This window comes from Rattus norvegicus, chromosome 4 (assembly GCF_036323735.1).
Source record: "Rattus norvegicus strain BN/NHsdMcwi chromosome 4, GRCr8, whole genome shotgun sequence".
In the NCBI taxonomy this organism is placed as follows: Eukaryota; Metazoa; Chordata; class Mammalia; order Rodentia; family Muridae; genus Rattus; species Rattus norvegicus.
In genome coordinates, this window is record NC_086022.1 from 140,992,868 (window position 1) to 141,010,582 (window position 17,715).

A 17,715-nucleotide genomic window follows, 5' to 3' on the forward strand; every position below is an offset into this window, starting at 1 on the left:
ATGAGAGAAGCTGTTCTAATGAGAGGAAATCTCAGTATAGGAAGGCTTCAGTGAGAGACATTTACCTCACATTATCTTTCCGAAAATAAACAAGTAGCTCTCAGTACTGGTTTGCTTTGCTTCACAATGTCTTCCAAGGGCCAAGGTGTGCTGGTCATCAGCTCCATCCCTATATTGTTCCTGTCTCTATTTCCAAGCATGTTAAACTCTTAACCATTTTCTAATCAATGCAGAAATGAGACTCGGGGACTAGTGTCTGAGAGTGCCCTCTGCACTTTCACCAATGACCAACTGGAAAAGTCTCAGACACTTGGTTGTTTCTTAATGAAAAGGAATCTTAAAAAAGAATAGGTAGAAATTCATGAGGTGATTCAAAGGGGGTCCTTGAAATTTTCTCATATTAAAAACAAAACAACAATAATATTAAGGCACAGGAACAATTTACATCATGGTTAACAAAAGTTTTGTAGATTCTGCCTTCACTGAATAAAAACATTCACAATATGGACTAGAAACATGGCGGTCATACAGTCCCCATAAATGTCCTCTCACCCTTTCTAATTGTATGCCACATAGAAAAGTAATTTGATTTTAATTTTCAATTGCTTAGAATAACAAGAAATTGGCTATACAATGATTATATGTCTCAGTTTTATTTGTTTGTTTTGTTTTGTTTTCGAATGTCTGTAGCTCAACCTAACTGGGTTCAAATAATAAATGATATCCACGTGGCCATGGAAGAGAGTGTCTTCTGGGAATGTAAAGCAAATGGGAGGCCCAAGCCTACCTATAGGTGGCTTAAAAATGGTGACCCACTGTTAACACGGGTAAGTAAATTGATGGTAATTCTGTCTTAATGTAACGTAATGTTTAATGTGGCCTCATTGCTATGGAAACAGAATAATTTCGAGTTTTCTCCAAAATAAGAAACAACTAAATGCCACTAATAGTAGAAAAAGTTGACAAATAGAAATTATAAATAAATCTTGCTAAACTTCTCCACCAGACCTTTGTAGCCAACAAATTAACACTTTGGTAGCTTTACAGTAAGAAAGTCACACAGAATGCCTGGAATCTGTAGTTTGAACAAAGTGATATTTGAGAATCCGATTCAGTAGGGAAATTCTTTATCTCATATAAGGATGGCTGCCATCCAAATTAAATGTGACTCTTAAAATTAAATCAGAGGAACAATTATGTCCAATTTAATTTTCTTTATTTGTGTTATTATAAAATATCAAATGTTACTTGAATTTGGCGTTTTCCTCAGTCCCTACATTGAGAGCCATCTTTTATGCCCAGATTTCTTCCTTGCATAGTATACCTAGGAAAAAGAAAGTACCTGCCATAGGTTACTGGTAGAAAAAAGGAACAATTTCTTTGGACCACCCCATTTCATGGCCCATCTTAGCTCCCTGGAAGACTCCTCCGGTTCATCATTCCCTCTGTTTCAAAAGTCAAACAAATTGCAAGTGTGCAAATTCTCAGGCACTTGGCATTTCCCTCTTTTCATGAAATGTGAGAGAACAAGGATGACTTGACTTCTAATAAAGTACCCATTCAACTGGACAGTTGTCTTTCAGAAGAGAGGAGTTTTTTACTCTAAGGCATTGTGTTCACTGGAGAGGAGTGTGTGTGTGTGTGTGTGTGTGTGTGTGTGTGTGTGTGTGTGTGTGTGTGGAGAGAGAGAGAGAGAGAGAGAGAGAGAGAGAGAAAATCTTTTGTGATGTACAAGTTGATGCTCAAGTTGCATGGCTTCAGCTTGATACATGAGAGTGTACTCTTGTCATATATACCTTCTTTCTTTCTTCATTTGGACTACTACAAGATCATAAGTGTAAATTTCTCCATTGACAGCAACCAAGCTTCAGAATATTCATGTATTTTTGAAACATGGTTTCACTAGGTATCTCTGGCTAGCCTAGAACTCACTGTATAGACAGAACTCACTACTGTATAGACAATCCCATCTATACAATGATCTGTCTGCCTTTGCCTTCTTGGTGCTAAGATTCAAATCATGTGCCACTACCATGCCTGGTAGAATTATAGATACATTTTTTTTAGTAAACTCAGCAGATACTGAAAATTGTATATGCCCATATAGAATTATAATCCTATCAGTCCATGAAGGTACAGCTGGTGAGAATCTAAGAGCTCTAAATTCTAAATGATAAATTTGATTCTGTTTCCATCTGTTTCCCCAATTAGCACAAAACCATTGAGTAAAAACAGCTCTTTGACTTTCAAGGTGAAGTTCACTTATTTCCAGAGCCTATTCATCTGAATGACTTCACTATTAAATCAACACAGATGCAAAAGAATCCTACAATTTAAATTCCATTTACCAACTGATATGCTGCTGGTTCCATTTGCCATCTGACCTGGCACAGATTTATTTGACAAATAAGCAGATCATGTTAATGTAAATTGCTTACATGATTACTATTTTCCTCCCATTAGGCCCTCTTGACATAACATGTAACAAAATTGCCTTAAGTTCTCAGAGGTGGAAGGTCACTATTTTTTAATACTCCTCTTTTCCTTCACAGGAGAGAATACAGATCGAGCAAGGAACACTCAACATAACAATAGTGAATCTCTCAGATGCCGGCATGTACCAGTGTGTGGCAGAGAATAAACATGGAGTTATCTATGCCAGCGCTGAACTTAGTGTAATAGGTGAGTCCTTCTAGTGGAAAGAAGAAAAGAAGAAAATCTCTTAAAAGTCATATAAGTAGTAAGCAAATTTGCGAACCACAAATGTTCACTCCTCGAGAATGTATAATGAGATCTGTAGGTTTGAAGACAGTTTAGAAACAACTCATAAGCCTCCAAGGAACAGGAAGAGGCCACGTTCAAAATGGACCTTTCCTGATGCTTACAGCAGCTAACATGGCTCCTATGGCATTTGTTTTTTAATGCCTCTACAGACCACATCGTTTTTACTGGTTATTTTATTTATTTAATTTGAAATGCTGTCCCCCTTCCAAGTTTCCCCTCCGCAAACCACCTGTCCTACCCCACCTCCTCTGCCTAAATAAGGGTGCTCCCTACCCACCCACTCCCACATCACTGCCCTAGCATACCCCTATGCTGGCACATCCAGCCTCCACAAGACCAAGGGCTTCCCCTCCCATTGATTCCAGATAAGGCCATCCTCTGCTACATATGCAGCTGGAGCCATGGGTGCCTCCATGTGTACCCTTTGGTTAGTGGTTAAGTCTCTGGGAGTTCTTGAGGCATCCCATTAGTTGATATTGTTGTTCTTCCTGTAGGATTTCAATACCCTTCAGCTCCTTCAATTGAACAGAGTTTCTGAAATAAATCTGCTGTGATCATTCTGATTTGGTACAACTTCAGCTTGGAGAGAATAGAGCTGACATTGATTGGAAAGGCTTATTTGAATAACTGGAAAACTGACTATTGTTCTTCCATATTTGAACTTTCCAGACTGTGCACTGATGGTCTGCTGATGTGCTGTGTCTTCCCTTCATTACTGACTTCTCCTATTTACATATCTACCATCCTATCTTCCTTTGTTTTGCCTTTAATTCTTAGTTACTTGATTCCCCAATCAATTTTCTGAGACAGTCTTTCAACTCCTTTATTCCTTTATTCCTTAGTACCCACATTTATTCTTACACTCATCCAGTGCCTACCACATGCCAACTGTGTTCTTCAGCTATGCATTTGATGCTATGGATAGAGTTTTTTCTCAGGTCAGTGGAGCACACTGTTCCTGCTTTCAGGGATTTCAGTCCTGTTCTCTAAGCATCAAGATGACTTCCTCAGGAAGTCACAAGCCCTGTGCCAGGATTTCTTCCATTACTGATTTTTGAACTGTCCTTTACCTTTAGTCTCATTAATAACAGAGGCCAGGAGTATATTTGACTGTGATATGATCATATATTTTTCTTTCTCATTGCATTTTAATCTTCGCGTGGCATCAAAGTTCATAATTGTATCCTCAGAGCTGAATGAATAATTAAGTACATGGTAGGTACTCAATAAATACTGAATGAATATGGATGATAAGTAAATGAAAGAGTCAAGATATCATTTTAGGAAACAGATTTATAGTCAGTAAATAAATGGTTAATCTAGTCTATAGTAGGTTTTCTTTTTTAAATCAAGGAAAGCAACTTGCATGTATCCCATAAAAAGTTCTTAAATTTAACTATTACTAATAGAAAGGTAATAGTATAGGTCTAAATGCACCAAAATACACTAAATTCTTTCATCAGCATCCCTTAATTTGGAAGGTCTAAGCAATAGGTCTTGACTGAACCATAATAGACAGAATATGAAGAAAATCACAGACGAGTAATTCACATACCTTACAGCTTTTCTAGTTTCTAAATCCTGACTCTCCCCTTACAAGGCTCTCCTCCATGCCTAGCATGTAGATCTTGCATAGGAAGTACACAATCTCAAATTGACTAACTTCTAACTTATGCAAAAGAAGGAAGGATGGAAGACAAGTTCTCCACAGCTGCTCCTCTTGCCAAAGTCTTTAGATTTGGTGAGAATCCTGTCAAAGGCCTAAGTTTCTATGACTTCCGGGAGCCACACAGATTGTGCACAGCATGCCTCAGAAAAGATCATGAGTGCGTCATTTTCCTGTCATAACTGTCTTCCTAAATCATTACCTTATAATACCATTACATGTGATGTTAGGACTTCAAATCAAGATTTCTGAAGGCGCGGACAACTTCAGGTCAGAGCCTAGAGAGTGAAGGTGAAAGATCCCTAGAAATAGGTATCTGTCCTTACTGTAGCTGCAGTTACCATGAGGACCACAGTGTGTCCCAGTAAAGTCACAGGCCAAACTACCATTGAAAACCGATTGCTAGCAGCTGAAGGACAGTTTGGCTGATGAACTGGATTGGACAGCTGAGCCTTGCACAAGATGGATTGGAAATTCAGACAGAAAGACCAAGAGTGTACCAGGCAGAGCAAAGTGGCCTGAAGTCAGAAAGAACCTGACATGATTTCCTGTAAATATAGAACTCTGAATACTTTCCAGAAAAATCAATTCATGTGACTAAAGCACATATAGACAAAATTTAGCTCAAGACATAAAGATGAAATCATATTAATGACTAATTGCAGAAACTCTGAAATGACAGATTTGAAAGCCCCAAACCTCTTGAGCCCATTTTTCTTTCCAAACCTGTCACATTATATATTTTGAGTTAATGTAAGGGAATTTGTGTGTTGACTGTGTAGTTCCCCAGTCTTACTCAAGGGATAAGACATTTGCCCTTTGAAAATTCAACACAGATTGATATTGCTTAACTGCAGTAAACTATGATAGATTTTTACTACAGAAGAGACTTTGTTCCTCACAAAAAAAAATAATAATAATACTCTGACTCTTTGGGCTTCCGTAGCGTATTTCTTATTACTTGTATTAGTATTGTGAGACTAAACTGAAAAAAAAAACCAGAAAGAGAATTGAAATTATATACTTTTCATTAGGAAAGAAAAAAGTATATTGTTTTCAACTATTGACACAATGTTAGGATTCTTCAGTGCAGAAGAGGAGATTCCCTTTAATGCTTGATAATAGCCTTAATGTCATGAATAAGAGATGTCTAGGAAGTATGTACTTAATAGGCTTTTCCCATGGTCTCGCTTTATGCATTCCATGTGGATATTTAATGTGTTTGTAACGTGTCTATTTCTAATGGGTTGAAACTGCTAAATAATTAATGGAAGTATTAGGTGCATGGCTCACAGGGCCTGGTGAGAGTTTTACCTTGAGGTCAGTGCATTAACATTGCATAGAGATGTCCTGGTTTTTAATTGGCCAATTATAAGTTACCTTTTTAAAAAAATTTCCTAAGGGAACCCTTACCCAAATATTTTAAACTTTTAAAATTACAGTTTCCTTTATTCTTTTTTTGGTATCATATGTGACTCGGGTCAAAAGTTTTGGAGGCAAGTATCTTTACCCACTGAGCCATTTTTCCAATCCTCCAAGTCTTTGTTTCCTTTATTATTTTACATCATGGATGCAATTCTTTTAGTGGTTACAATCCCTGGGACTCCTTAGTGAGCTACATATAACCCCTGAATGATAAGCATAACTCCATTCCTTTATTCCTATAAATACATTAGAATTAAAGTGACTACAACCCTGAAATTACTGGAAAACTTGCTTGTTAAATAAATCAGTTTAAAACTAATGGCTGACCCCATAGGAAGCAGCAGTCTCAACCAACCCTGACTCCAGAAAGCTCCCGGAGACTGAGTCTCCAACCAGGAGCATACACAGACTGGGCAGAGGCCCCTTGCACATATATAGTAGAGGTCTGTCTTATCAGGACTCAGTGGGAGAAGATGTGCTTAATCCTGGAGAGACTTGAGGCTGCTGGGAATGGGGAGAACCCTTTCAGAGGCAAGGAAGAGGAGGAATGGGATGAGGAACTGTGGGAAGGGGAAGTGAGGTGCAATGTAAATAAAATCGTAATAATAAAAAAATCTCTGTATAATCCACCCCCCAAAATAAGCTTAATGACAACTGTTTAAATCACATATTTTCTTATATAAAATGTAGCCATCCTAATGTAACATTTCTACTCGTGTTCACAAAGTGTCAGTGTTGCTCAATGAGTCAACAAATGTGAAATTCTCTGTTGTGTTTGATACAGAATGTTTATGCAATACAGATATTTATGATATAGAAGATGTCTGAATTCATAGAGCAGAGGTTTGATCATATAGCTATTAAGCAGTAAGGGGGTGCTCTCCAGCCCCAGTTCCTAAGATGAGAGGAGTTGACAAGAAGAAACAGTGAGCAGAAATAAAGAAGGCTTCATTAAAGTCCGCTAGCCCAGGTGAAATACAGAGGGGAGATTTTTGAAAGACAAATCAAACCTCACAGTTATTTTTACCTCAAGGCAGGGATGCTGGTTTTATTTAAGTACACATTTCAGTTAGCCCCTAGACTATCCCATTGGTGGCAGAGCTGAGGTCCTAGGTGAGAGATACTAGGAGATAGGGTAAAGAATGAAGCAAATCTCCCAAAGTCAGTTTTCCAGAGAGGAGAATAGCTTAGAGGTGTCAAATGCCCAACATTCATAGCAGTTGAGGCCAGAAAACAGAGAACACGATGCCTGAATACTTTGTCCAGTCCTCATGGACTATAAAGGGCAGTATAATTATTGTACTAGAGAATCTTTGCTTTGTTTGGTCAAATAAGAGAAAGTGGATTGACTCTTTGAATATGACAGGAATTTTGCAGGATTTAAATGAAACAGAAGCTGCCCCTGTCCTGAAGAATTTTTTTAACTGTTACATAAAATGTATGCTGGCAGCCACTACTGGAGTATATCTCAAGGAAATTCCATTGCCCTGATTGGGAGAGGACATCTGACCCTAGCAGGACACTCAAGCAACATCAAGTAACCAATGAACCAATTAAAGTGAGGTGCAGGGTTGAGCAATTATCCAGTTAATTTGGCATTTATCCAGATGATTGGCTTCCAAATTAGAAAACCATTAAAGCTAAACTAAAAGTTATTTCAGAGGGACTTTCACAAGTGCCTATCTGCATCTCAGTCTGACTTCTCAACTGCCTCCTTGAGCCACAATAACAAAATAATCAAATGGAGGAGTGTGTGCAGTATCTAATGAGAGGACCAGTGTCTTTCTTAGCCAAATGCAACTGTCTAGATAGAAACTCTACCATTACAAAGAGGCAAGGCGAATGCTTTGATCTCAGAATCAAAGTTTATATATTTAGAAAGTTACTGAGTCCACATTTGCTGTTACCTCATCTCCCCGTGAAAACCAAGGAATCTCATGTAAACACTTTTGTCAAACCTGAAAGTGTTTATAACAACGTAAGAGGGGAGTCACTCTTCCTAACTCTTTTCAGACCAAAAATGTGTATATAGCCTCAAAATCAATAGTCCATATATTTTGTAATTATCAGATTTCACTACAAATTGTAATAAATCTAGAGGCTCTTTCTTCTGATTCTGTACTATGTGCATGTCAAGTAATTCTATTTCTACCTAGAACCAGGCAATATTCCTTACAACCATCTGAATGTGATTCTAATGAGGACCAAAGTTTTCAACCTATGTTCTTACTGGTCAGGTACAAATACCGTAGAATTTTGCCTACAGTCTCAGTTCTCAAACTTTACTGTGAACTAAAATTATCTAGATAAAATTCCATCAAAATATAGTTGCACCCTTCCTTCAAAATTTCTGGATAGTACTTCTGAGATGAGACTGAAAATTCACATTTCTAACAAGGAAGCAGGTCTTGCCGACATTTCTGATCAATAATATCCTTTTAATTCTGGACATAAGCATTCTCTTTCTCTTTAAATGTTGAATATATTCTACCTGGGAAATCTCTGGTTAGGTTCAGCCTGCCATATCAAAGTTGCCTGTATAAGAGCAGTATCATGGATTGCTGCCATAGTTCCATGATCTGAGTTGCCAGGACACTGGTAGAATGATTGGACCAGTTACCATGTAAAGGCTGAGCAAAGGTGTACTATAAAATTCCTTAAAGACTACCAAAGGAAGACAAAATAATCTCAGAGGTATGTATTATAATTTCTCATAGCCAAAGAAAGGCCATGGTTAAAATGTGAATGAATCATTTTAATTCATGTGAGTGTGGCTACTGTATATTGTCTTATTAACAGACTCTCTGCATCATGATAGAACTGCTGTGAAAGCATTATCTGCCCTCTCTCACAATCCATGCAAATGCCATTCTTTTGACCATAAGGAAGTACATTGGCTTTAATAGGACTTAGAAAAAGTGTTCATTTTTTCAAGTAACATTTTAAATCACATGAAAGGCAACAGCAACTCTTCCCTTGCTCGTATTACCAGGGAAACATGGGGGGGGGTGAGCATCCAAAGCTGACAATGAGGTGGGGGGATGCCTCCTCAATGGCCTCTAAGGTTGCTATTAGCTATCTAGCTACCTAACACAATGAATGTCTTCCCAGTCTAGTCTTTAGTGATATAAGTCATGTTAAATTAGACTAGACATGTTCATACTAATTACTCATTAAGAGTCAGTTCCTGTCTATCCATCCATGCCTCCAACATCTATCTAAGCATTAAATGGAGTTATCGGAAAAATAATTCCTACTTCTACATTTACTTCAAGACAGTTGGGAATATGGAAGATACATTCAATATAGTGACTATTTGTGATTTGACTGAAGGGAAGGAGGTTGCCATTGCCGAAGGAAATGATGTCTCTATTTTCCTTAAATCTAAATGCTGACAGAAACACGGCTTTGGGAATAAGACATCACAGTCATCCGTACGGTGAATACTAGGGGCATCCTACCAGTACAGCTGCCAGATGGCTCAGAAAAAGACAAAGCCACTCTCAAAGACACACTCTGGGAGTTACTTAGCCGGAACTGCAAACCTCTGTAGAAAAATACAAAAATATAGGCTACTTGGCAGAACAACTTAAGTATCTAAAATCCAGCTCTAAAAACTTAAGAGATTTATCAACTACCAGAAAAAACACCATTCAAATTAACCATAATTTCAATTCATAATGATTAAGATAACAAAATTAAACTGAAGTGAAGAATGGGGAAAATACAATAATTGTGGAAACAGAAGATGAAGAAAAAGAGAACAAATTCTCGAAGTGAAGAAAAGTTGAAGTGATTGAATTGAAAACTTTCACAGCCAACTTAGCCAAGAAGAATAATCAGTAATTCAGAGACCAAACATTGGAGATTCTGAAGGCAAAGGAGCAAAGCTCACAGAAAGTGGAAAAGCGTAAGAAATTTGTGTGACAGAATCCTATAGAACTATATGCATATTCTGAAATACGAAAAATGAAAGTAAAGTATTAAATATCAACTTTGAATGAATGGTGGCTGAAATGGTGGTGGGAAGAGAAGAAGTTCAAAATCCCCCTAGAGAGACTCCAAAGAGACACACACTTAGACTAATGATAATTAAAATGTCCAAAGGCAGGAAGGGGAAAAGAGTGTGCATACAGCAAGAAAAGGTGACAGATCTCCTGTGGGAGGGAGATTCTGTTAAATGGTTAGTAGACTTCTCAGGATGAATTTTGCAACCCACTGGGAATAGGTTGATCTAATGAAAATTCTGGGAAAAATACTTCCAACTGAAAACACATAAGAAAACTTTCATTTAAAAATGAAAGAGAAATTAATACCTACCCAGGTCAAAAAAAATCAAAAGTTCATCATTAAGAGAACTGCACGTCAATAAACACTAAAGGATCTCTTCTGAATTAAGATGAATGAAATAATGAAATAGAAATCTCAATCAAACTACCATGTAGAGATATATGATTACATGAACACAGTCTTTTAATACCCAAATATCAGTGCAAATGTCACATTTACATCTGGGAAAAATATATATGGACAAATTATAACTATAAATTTGAACATATGTTCTTAAAAATAACTTATCGCATCAGCAGCATAGGTAAAGGTGGTGGGATGCTAAGCACAAATATGTAAGTATATCAAATTCATACATATGGTATATGTACAAAGTCAGGGGAAAAACATGCCAGATGACCGAGAAAATGCAGAAGAATATATAAAGAAAATGGGGCAAAAGATAAAGAACAAGCAAGAGAAACACAAAACAGCAATTTTAGCTCCTTCTCCATCAATAACTATCTCCAATATAAAATGAATTAGATATACATTTAAAAGACAGATTGGCTGAATGGATTTTAAAATATGGAAACTATATGCTACCTTTAAGAAATTGTGTATGGAGGCTGGAGAGTTGCTAAGTGGTTAAGAGCACTTGTTGCTCTTGTAGAGAAATGGGGTTCAAATCCCAGCATCAACATAATTGATCACAACCATCTGTAACTCTAGTTCTCGGTGATCTGCTACCCTCTTTTGACATCTGAGGGCAGCAAGAACACATGTGGTGTACATACATACGTGCAGGCAAAATACTCACAGGTAAAATAAGCATTTTTTTAAAAAATCTGCATATCAGAAAAAAAAACAGATCCTAAGGGAAAAACTGTCATATGAAACGATATTGCATCATGATAAAATCATCAGTTCTCCAGCACAGGATGATTTGTGTGTGTGTGTGTGTGTGTGTGTGTGTGTGTGTGTGTGTACGTGCGCGTACATGTGTATGTGTAAGCATTAGCAGCCCCTAATATATGAAGCAAAAGTCAGAAAATATAAAGGAAGAAATGATTATAAAATACTTTTGGAATCTCACTTTTGAAATGAAGTAGAAAAAGATCAGTAAGAAAACAAGAAGCTTGAACAAAAGTAAACCAATTAGACATAACTGACACCCGCAGCCCTACTCAGTCCAATACTCTTTGCAAGCACGCTTGAAACATTTGATAAGGTAATCCACATCTAAGAAGTCTCAAACAGACTTATGAATATTAGAATAGTATAAAGCATCCTCACTGACCATGTTAGGATGAAAACAGAACATGATGGAAAACGGGAAAAATATATGAAAAACTGAACAGCTGATTCTTACATCATCAGTATACAGTAAAAAGAATAAAAGGGAACTAGGAAATTTCTGGAGTGAAGTAAAAATATATCAAGACTTATAAATGCAGCACAAATTGTAGTAAGAGGTAAATCGGTAGTAATAAATAATTTTAAAAGATGTTACTGGATAAGCAACCTGGGTTTACAACTAAGAAGTTAATAAAAGAAACTAAACAAAGTAAAAAAAGAAAAAAAAGGAAGAAGAAGAAGAAGAAGAAGAAGAAGAAGAAGAAGAAGAAGAAGAAGAAGAAGAAGAAGAAGAAGAAGAAGAAGAAGAAGAAAATTGCCAAGCCTTCATGGAGGTCAATAAAAAGACTCAAATAAAACAACAAATAAAAAAGTAAAATATTGAAAATTATAGCACAGATTTTTTTAAGCTTAATGACTGAAAAGAAGTAGGTGAATTACCACATACAGCAACTTTCCCAGCTGAGTCATAAAAAGTAGGGAATCTGAAGATTTATAGCCAGTAAGGAAGTGAAAGTCACAGTTAAAGCCACCGAAGAAGAGAGGCCTAGGAATTGAGGCTTCCACAGAGAATCCTACCAAGTATTTAAGAGGAATTAGCACCGATTCTATTCAAGCCTTCTGCAGCATCTCCTCTTACATTGTGTTGAGAAAAAACAATCCCCCACATAATGTTAGCCAGCCAAATTTATGAGCATGAAGGATTATCCATCTAAACCAAGCAGAATTTATATCTGAAACTCGAAGAGGGTTCATGGTGTGAAGAAACACACCAAATATCACTTCTGTCAATGAAGAAAAGGAGTTGACAAAATTCAGCACCATTTTGTGATTTTAAAAAAGAACATCCAGCAAATAGAGGGAAGAGATACCTCGATGTAATAGGAGTCACATACAAAGCAGCCCACCAATATCACACTCATTGTTGAAAGCTTGAAAGCCTCCTATGATTGGGAGCAAATAAAGGATGCCCACCCTTGCCATTATTGTTTAGTGTAGCACTGGAAGTCCTAGGCAGAGCAATTAGAGGAGGAGAAGCAGTAAAGGCTTCCAACTTGGAACAGGAAGAAAGTAAAATCTTTGTTTGAAGATGACATGATCTTACATAGCGGAAGCTCAAAAGCAGCTACAAAAGCAACTGAGGCCTATTGAACTAATAAATCATTTCAGGAAAGCTGCAGGGTGCAAAATCAAGACACACAAAGAACTCAGTGACAGTGCTGTATGGCAACAGGGACCAATCCAAAAAAACAAATTAGGAGAAATTCTATCTATGATAGCATCAGAGAGAAATACATTTAAGAGTAATCAGAGAGGGGAGAGCAAAAACTCGTGCACTAGAAACTACATAATATTTTTGAAAGAACTGAAGAAAATACAGGTAGACTATGTGTAACTCAAGACTCTATGCTTTTAAAATGTTCATTCTTCCCAGATCTATTGACAACTCCAACACAGTCACATAGAATCTCAATGGAGAGCCTTTTGTTACAGAGAGAGAGAGAGAGAGAGAGAGAGAGAGAGAGAGAGAGAGAGAGAGAGAGAGAGAGATCGTAGCAGGAGGTTGGCATCAATAGCTAATAGTATGTCAGAAAGAACAAAGTTGGAAGCTTCATGATTTCTGAGTCCAGGACACGAAGTGTCCATACAGTATACTCCTGCACATTGGTTTATAATTCATTATAAGGGAAGGAAAAGCCCTCAAAACAAGCTATGAAATATTACCAAATATCTTTCAGCAAAGGTGCCCAAATACAACCAAGCATATTGGCATGTACACATAAACAGTCCTTGCAACTAGTGGGACCTAAAAAAGATGCTTCAGTAGATAGAGCCATTCGTCCACAGACCTGAAAACCCGAGTTTGATTCCAAGGATTTCACAAGGTGTCAAGAGGGAATCATTTCCTGTATGTTATCCTCTGACCTCTAACCTCCACATGCATGCTCTAGCATGTGAATACCTGCGCACACGCACACACACATACACACACACACACACACAATTTAATATGGTATTGTAGAAACTGGGTGTCTACATTTAAAAGAACACAGTTGAACCTCTCTCTTAATAAAAATATATCAGACAGAAACTACCCATATAAAGAATGGAGGTTATATTTGCATAGGGATTACGTGACTAAAAATAAATCCATCCCCTGCAACTAAATAGCAAGAAGCAAACCAATTAAAAATAGAAAAAGGGACTGGAGAGGTGGTTCAGCTGTTAATGGAAAGGCTTTCAACTCTAAACATAAAAATATACTAGGGTCTTGAATAGACATATTTGTAAACAACAAATAGAATTCAAGAAGAAATACCAATTAGAATCATAATGAGATCTTGTCTAATACCCTATAGGATAACACACACCACTAAACAGAGAGGGAGGAGTTAACGAAGAGAAAAAAACAGGACCAAATGCTAGAAGAGGACAATAGAATACTTGAAATTGACCAAAACAATTCAACTAGAGGAAAGCAGTGGGCTCAGTACACTGTAACCTATGCATCACTGATGGTACTGAAAAGGTTGCAGTGCTATAGAAAATTGTATAGTGTCTCCTCAAGAAGTTACAAGTTATCAGAAGACCCAGCTAGCTAGCTTCCCTCTTGTTATATATCCAAAATAATTAAAAGGCAGCATCCCAAGCAAGTATTTGCACACTCATGATCTCTGCATCATTATTCACTGTGGCCAGAAAATTGAAACAATCTAATTGGTCATGAATGGACACATAGTAAAATACAGTACATATATAAAGGAATATTATTCAGCCCAAAGAGAAGGAAACACTGATATGCATTCCAACACCATTGAACCATGAGGACACGTGAAGGGAAGTAAGTTCATCCCATGAAGGAAATTCTGTTAATTCCATTATATGATGCACCTAGACAAGTTGAATTTACAGTAGCAGGAAGCAGAGGTATAAATGGATCAGAAGAGGGGGAGAAGAGAAGTCCTTAATTAATGGGTGTATAAATTCGGTTTTGCAAAATGAAAGAGTACTAAAGATCTATTGAATAATATCACCTAGAGTTAACAAGATTGTATATGGAAAGCATCTCAGATGATAAATTTCATGATGTGTGATTCTTACCAAAATAAAAAGCAAAGATCTAGTAGTCCATGTTAATCTTTATTACATGTGTGAACTACTCCGAGATGTTACATTCAAAATCTGATATTGGGTCTGGGAGACAACCTGGGAATAAGTGTCTTTACTATCTGCTGGTACTACTTCCTATGTTCCAAGGAACACATGACCAGGAGAAAAATTAATATGAAATTTCCCGGTCTCATGCATGAAGGATGTATTCCTTAACACGTGGCCTTAAGAAACTTACTCACATGATTAATAGCTGAGATGGCAGTGATGCCAAATCTGGGGTCTAGATCCAAGTCTTTTAATCCGCAGTCTAAGCCAACAGAGCAGGTTGCTTTCTCCTTCATAAAATCTGGAAAAGCAGGACAAGGCTATTCTCTCCGTATACCACCCAGGTTCAATTTTATCTACCTTCCCAGCCCCATTATGCATGGGTACAACATAAACCAACACAAAACAAAAGCAAAAACAAAACCTCTGTCCTGGAAGAAAAGTTTTTTTAACCGGTATTTGTTGTAACCAGATCCCAGCATTTGTTATTCTTCTACTCAGTGGTAGAGTGCTTGCCTAGCAAGCACATGGTTTTTAATAAAGTCTTTTAGATGTGAGTAAAAACCAACTTGGCCAATGGCGAGTAGCATACTGGCTGCCTGCACAACATTTCTGATGCCTTGCTGAAGAAGTGTGATAACCAGGAGTATGTTTCTATTGTGTGTTCCACATACAGCTCTTCTGCATTATGATATGTTCCCATGGAAACAGAAGCACTTAAAACCACCATGATACCTAGATTCATGGAGGCTAGGAAATAGATTTGTAAAATAAAGAGAACACGCTAAGGAAACTGGGAAAGTGTTGCTTTTCTTGCCTTTTCAATACTGAATCCACTTCTGGGTATACCTAGAAAATAAACAAAAACAGAAACAAATAAACAAAAGACATGCCACCGTTTCAGAGTATGGCTTGGATCCAACAAGCTGAAACCTCCAGGGCCCTTGTACCCTGTACCCTGTAGGCTGTCACCATCCCCTGGGTATGTGCTTTAGGAAAAGGGATCAAAACCAGTGGAGCTAGTTCATATTGACAGGAGCTGATTCTGCATATCTCAAGTTTGTCCTTGGTGATTTCATGTTGAAACCAGCAAAGGTGGACTATTTACGCCACAGAAATTGGCAGATGCCACAAATCAGGTTCCTTGGTATATTGTTTAGTTGTTTGAAATATTGAATATACCCTATGTTCAGGTGATTTGTGAGTATAAGTATATCAGATAATTATTGTTAGCTAATTCTTTTATTATGTGCTTCTATTATATGCTATGTATGCTCAGTTTAATTGAGGTCTAACACTTTATGTATTCAAGTGTCCAATGCCCTGGCTTGGGATTTAAAGAAAAAAATCTATATCTAATGGTACCAGGGAAGAAAGGGATATAGGACATAGGCAAAGCATCATGAGGAAGAAATGATCCAAACCCCAGAGTTCTCTTCTAAGAAAAGTATCAAAGCAACATATACATAGTACTATATGTAAAATACTATGCTTGGTTACATGGCTAATGACACTAATTGTTACTCTAGCAAAATTTATGGTGGTAGAGGTATAGCTTAGTTAGTAGTTAGCCAAGTACACACCAGGCCATGGATTGAATTCCTAGTACCATATAAAATGGACACATTCATGTCATCTATAACTGCAGCATTGAGGAGATGAAGGTTGGAGGATTAGAGTTTCAAGGTCATTTTCAACTACATTGTGCTTTCAGGACTAGCTGGGGCTATGTAAGGCCCTGTCTTTAAAAACAAACAACAGACAAGTAATGGTCTAATAATAACTAAAAGTAAAATGTATCATTTATTAACCACTAGAGTTTTATAATCCATACTGTGTGGTTGTAAAAATATAATAATAAAAGGAGTATGGTTCTCTTTTACCCCGCTAGATATCTTGGCGGAAATACATCTTAGCTCCGCGGCGGCCCAGACCAGTCGCCCCACACGCCATTACACTTAAATCTACACATTAAAGAACACACAACACAATAATCTTTGACCCAATTGGTAAGATATAATTACACACCCAAACATGCAAAGCCCAGTACCATCCATCCCTTAAGAACATTTGTAACAACCTGTAAAGGTACGCGTGGAATCTTAACGTCACTTGCCATATTGTCCTGCCATGGCTTCTCCCCTTCTCCTCTTGTCTCTCCTCCTCTCTATCCCAGTCTCCTCCTCTTCCTTCAAACTTCTCTCCCCCCATCCTTCCTTCTCATCCAATGACAGGCCTCCTTCTATCCTGTACCTGCCCCTCACCAGTACTTTACAAATTCAATGGGGGAGAAGGTTCTGGTGAAGTCACCTGATTCCCTTGGGGCAGTGCAATTAGCATCAAAATATAGATAACTCCAGGGCAAACCACAACAATACTGTCCCACCTCAGAGGTTCTCTTTTACTTTCAGGAAATATTTCTCTCACAAAATAAAGTTACGTATCATAATATAATACACAGCGTTGTAGCAGTATATATTTCTTGCTATGGGTTTGTATAAGGGTTAAGGATGAATTGCTAAGTACAATGAAATAGCCTTTGAATAGATACAAGAAGGTCAATGTAATTACCAGTTTTAAAATGCACAATGCCTTTTTATCTTTATGTAGATAGTCAACTGAGGTTAACAAGAGGTTAGTGATTTAAACCCTAGTAAGGCATTCATTATGTAAGAATGATTTAGAGTACTGAGATAAAGTATTTTCCCTGAAATGAATGGCTTCTTCCTATATTTACTTAATTAGTCTTTGGATCTTCAAATCTTTCATAGAAAGGAAAAAAAATGCTACGCTTGATTCAACTTGTTGGCAGAGAAATCTTTGGGAGATCTTGAAATGGTGTCTCTGCAGAAAAGCTCTTTGGCAGCCACCGTGACCCAGTAATGCTGACACTAACGTGACATTTCATATCCACACTAGGCTTTACCCATCAGTACTACAGAGATGCTGTTTGGATGCATAGTATGGAGTTCACTGGAAAAAAAGGAAGGACATACCAGAAGCTTGGATGCTGGGTGATTCTCTCCATGTCTAAAACAGTCTCAATATGGGAAAAG

General features: G+C 37.5%; 1 protein-coding gene across 13 annotated transcripts in view; it reads left to right on the forward strand.

The window, feature by feature from the left end:
• Cntn4 (contactin 4) overlaps window positions 1–17,715 on the forward strand; it is a 997,076-nt gene that overhangs the window by 812,172 nt on the left and 167,189 nt on the right. For all 13 annotated transcript variants that reach the window (XM_063285413.1, XM_063285419.1, XM_063285414.1 and 10 more), the window contains 2 exons: window positions 691–827; window positions 2,553–2,682. In XM_063285413.1, the coding sequence (XP_063141483.1) occupies window positions 691–827; window positions 2,553–2,682 (267 nt within the window). The remainder of the gene's footprint in view (window positions 1–690; window positions 828–2,552; window positions 2,683–17,715) is intronic.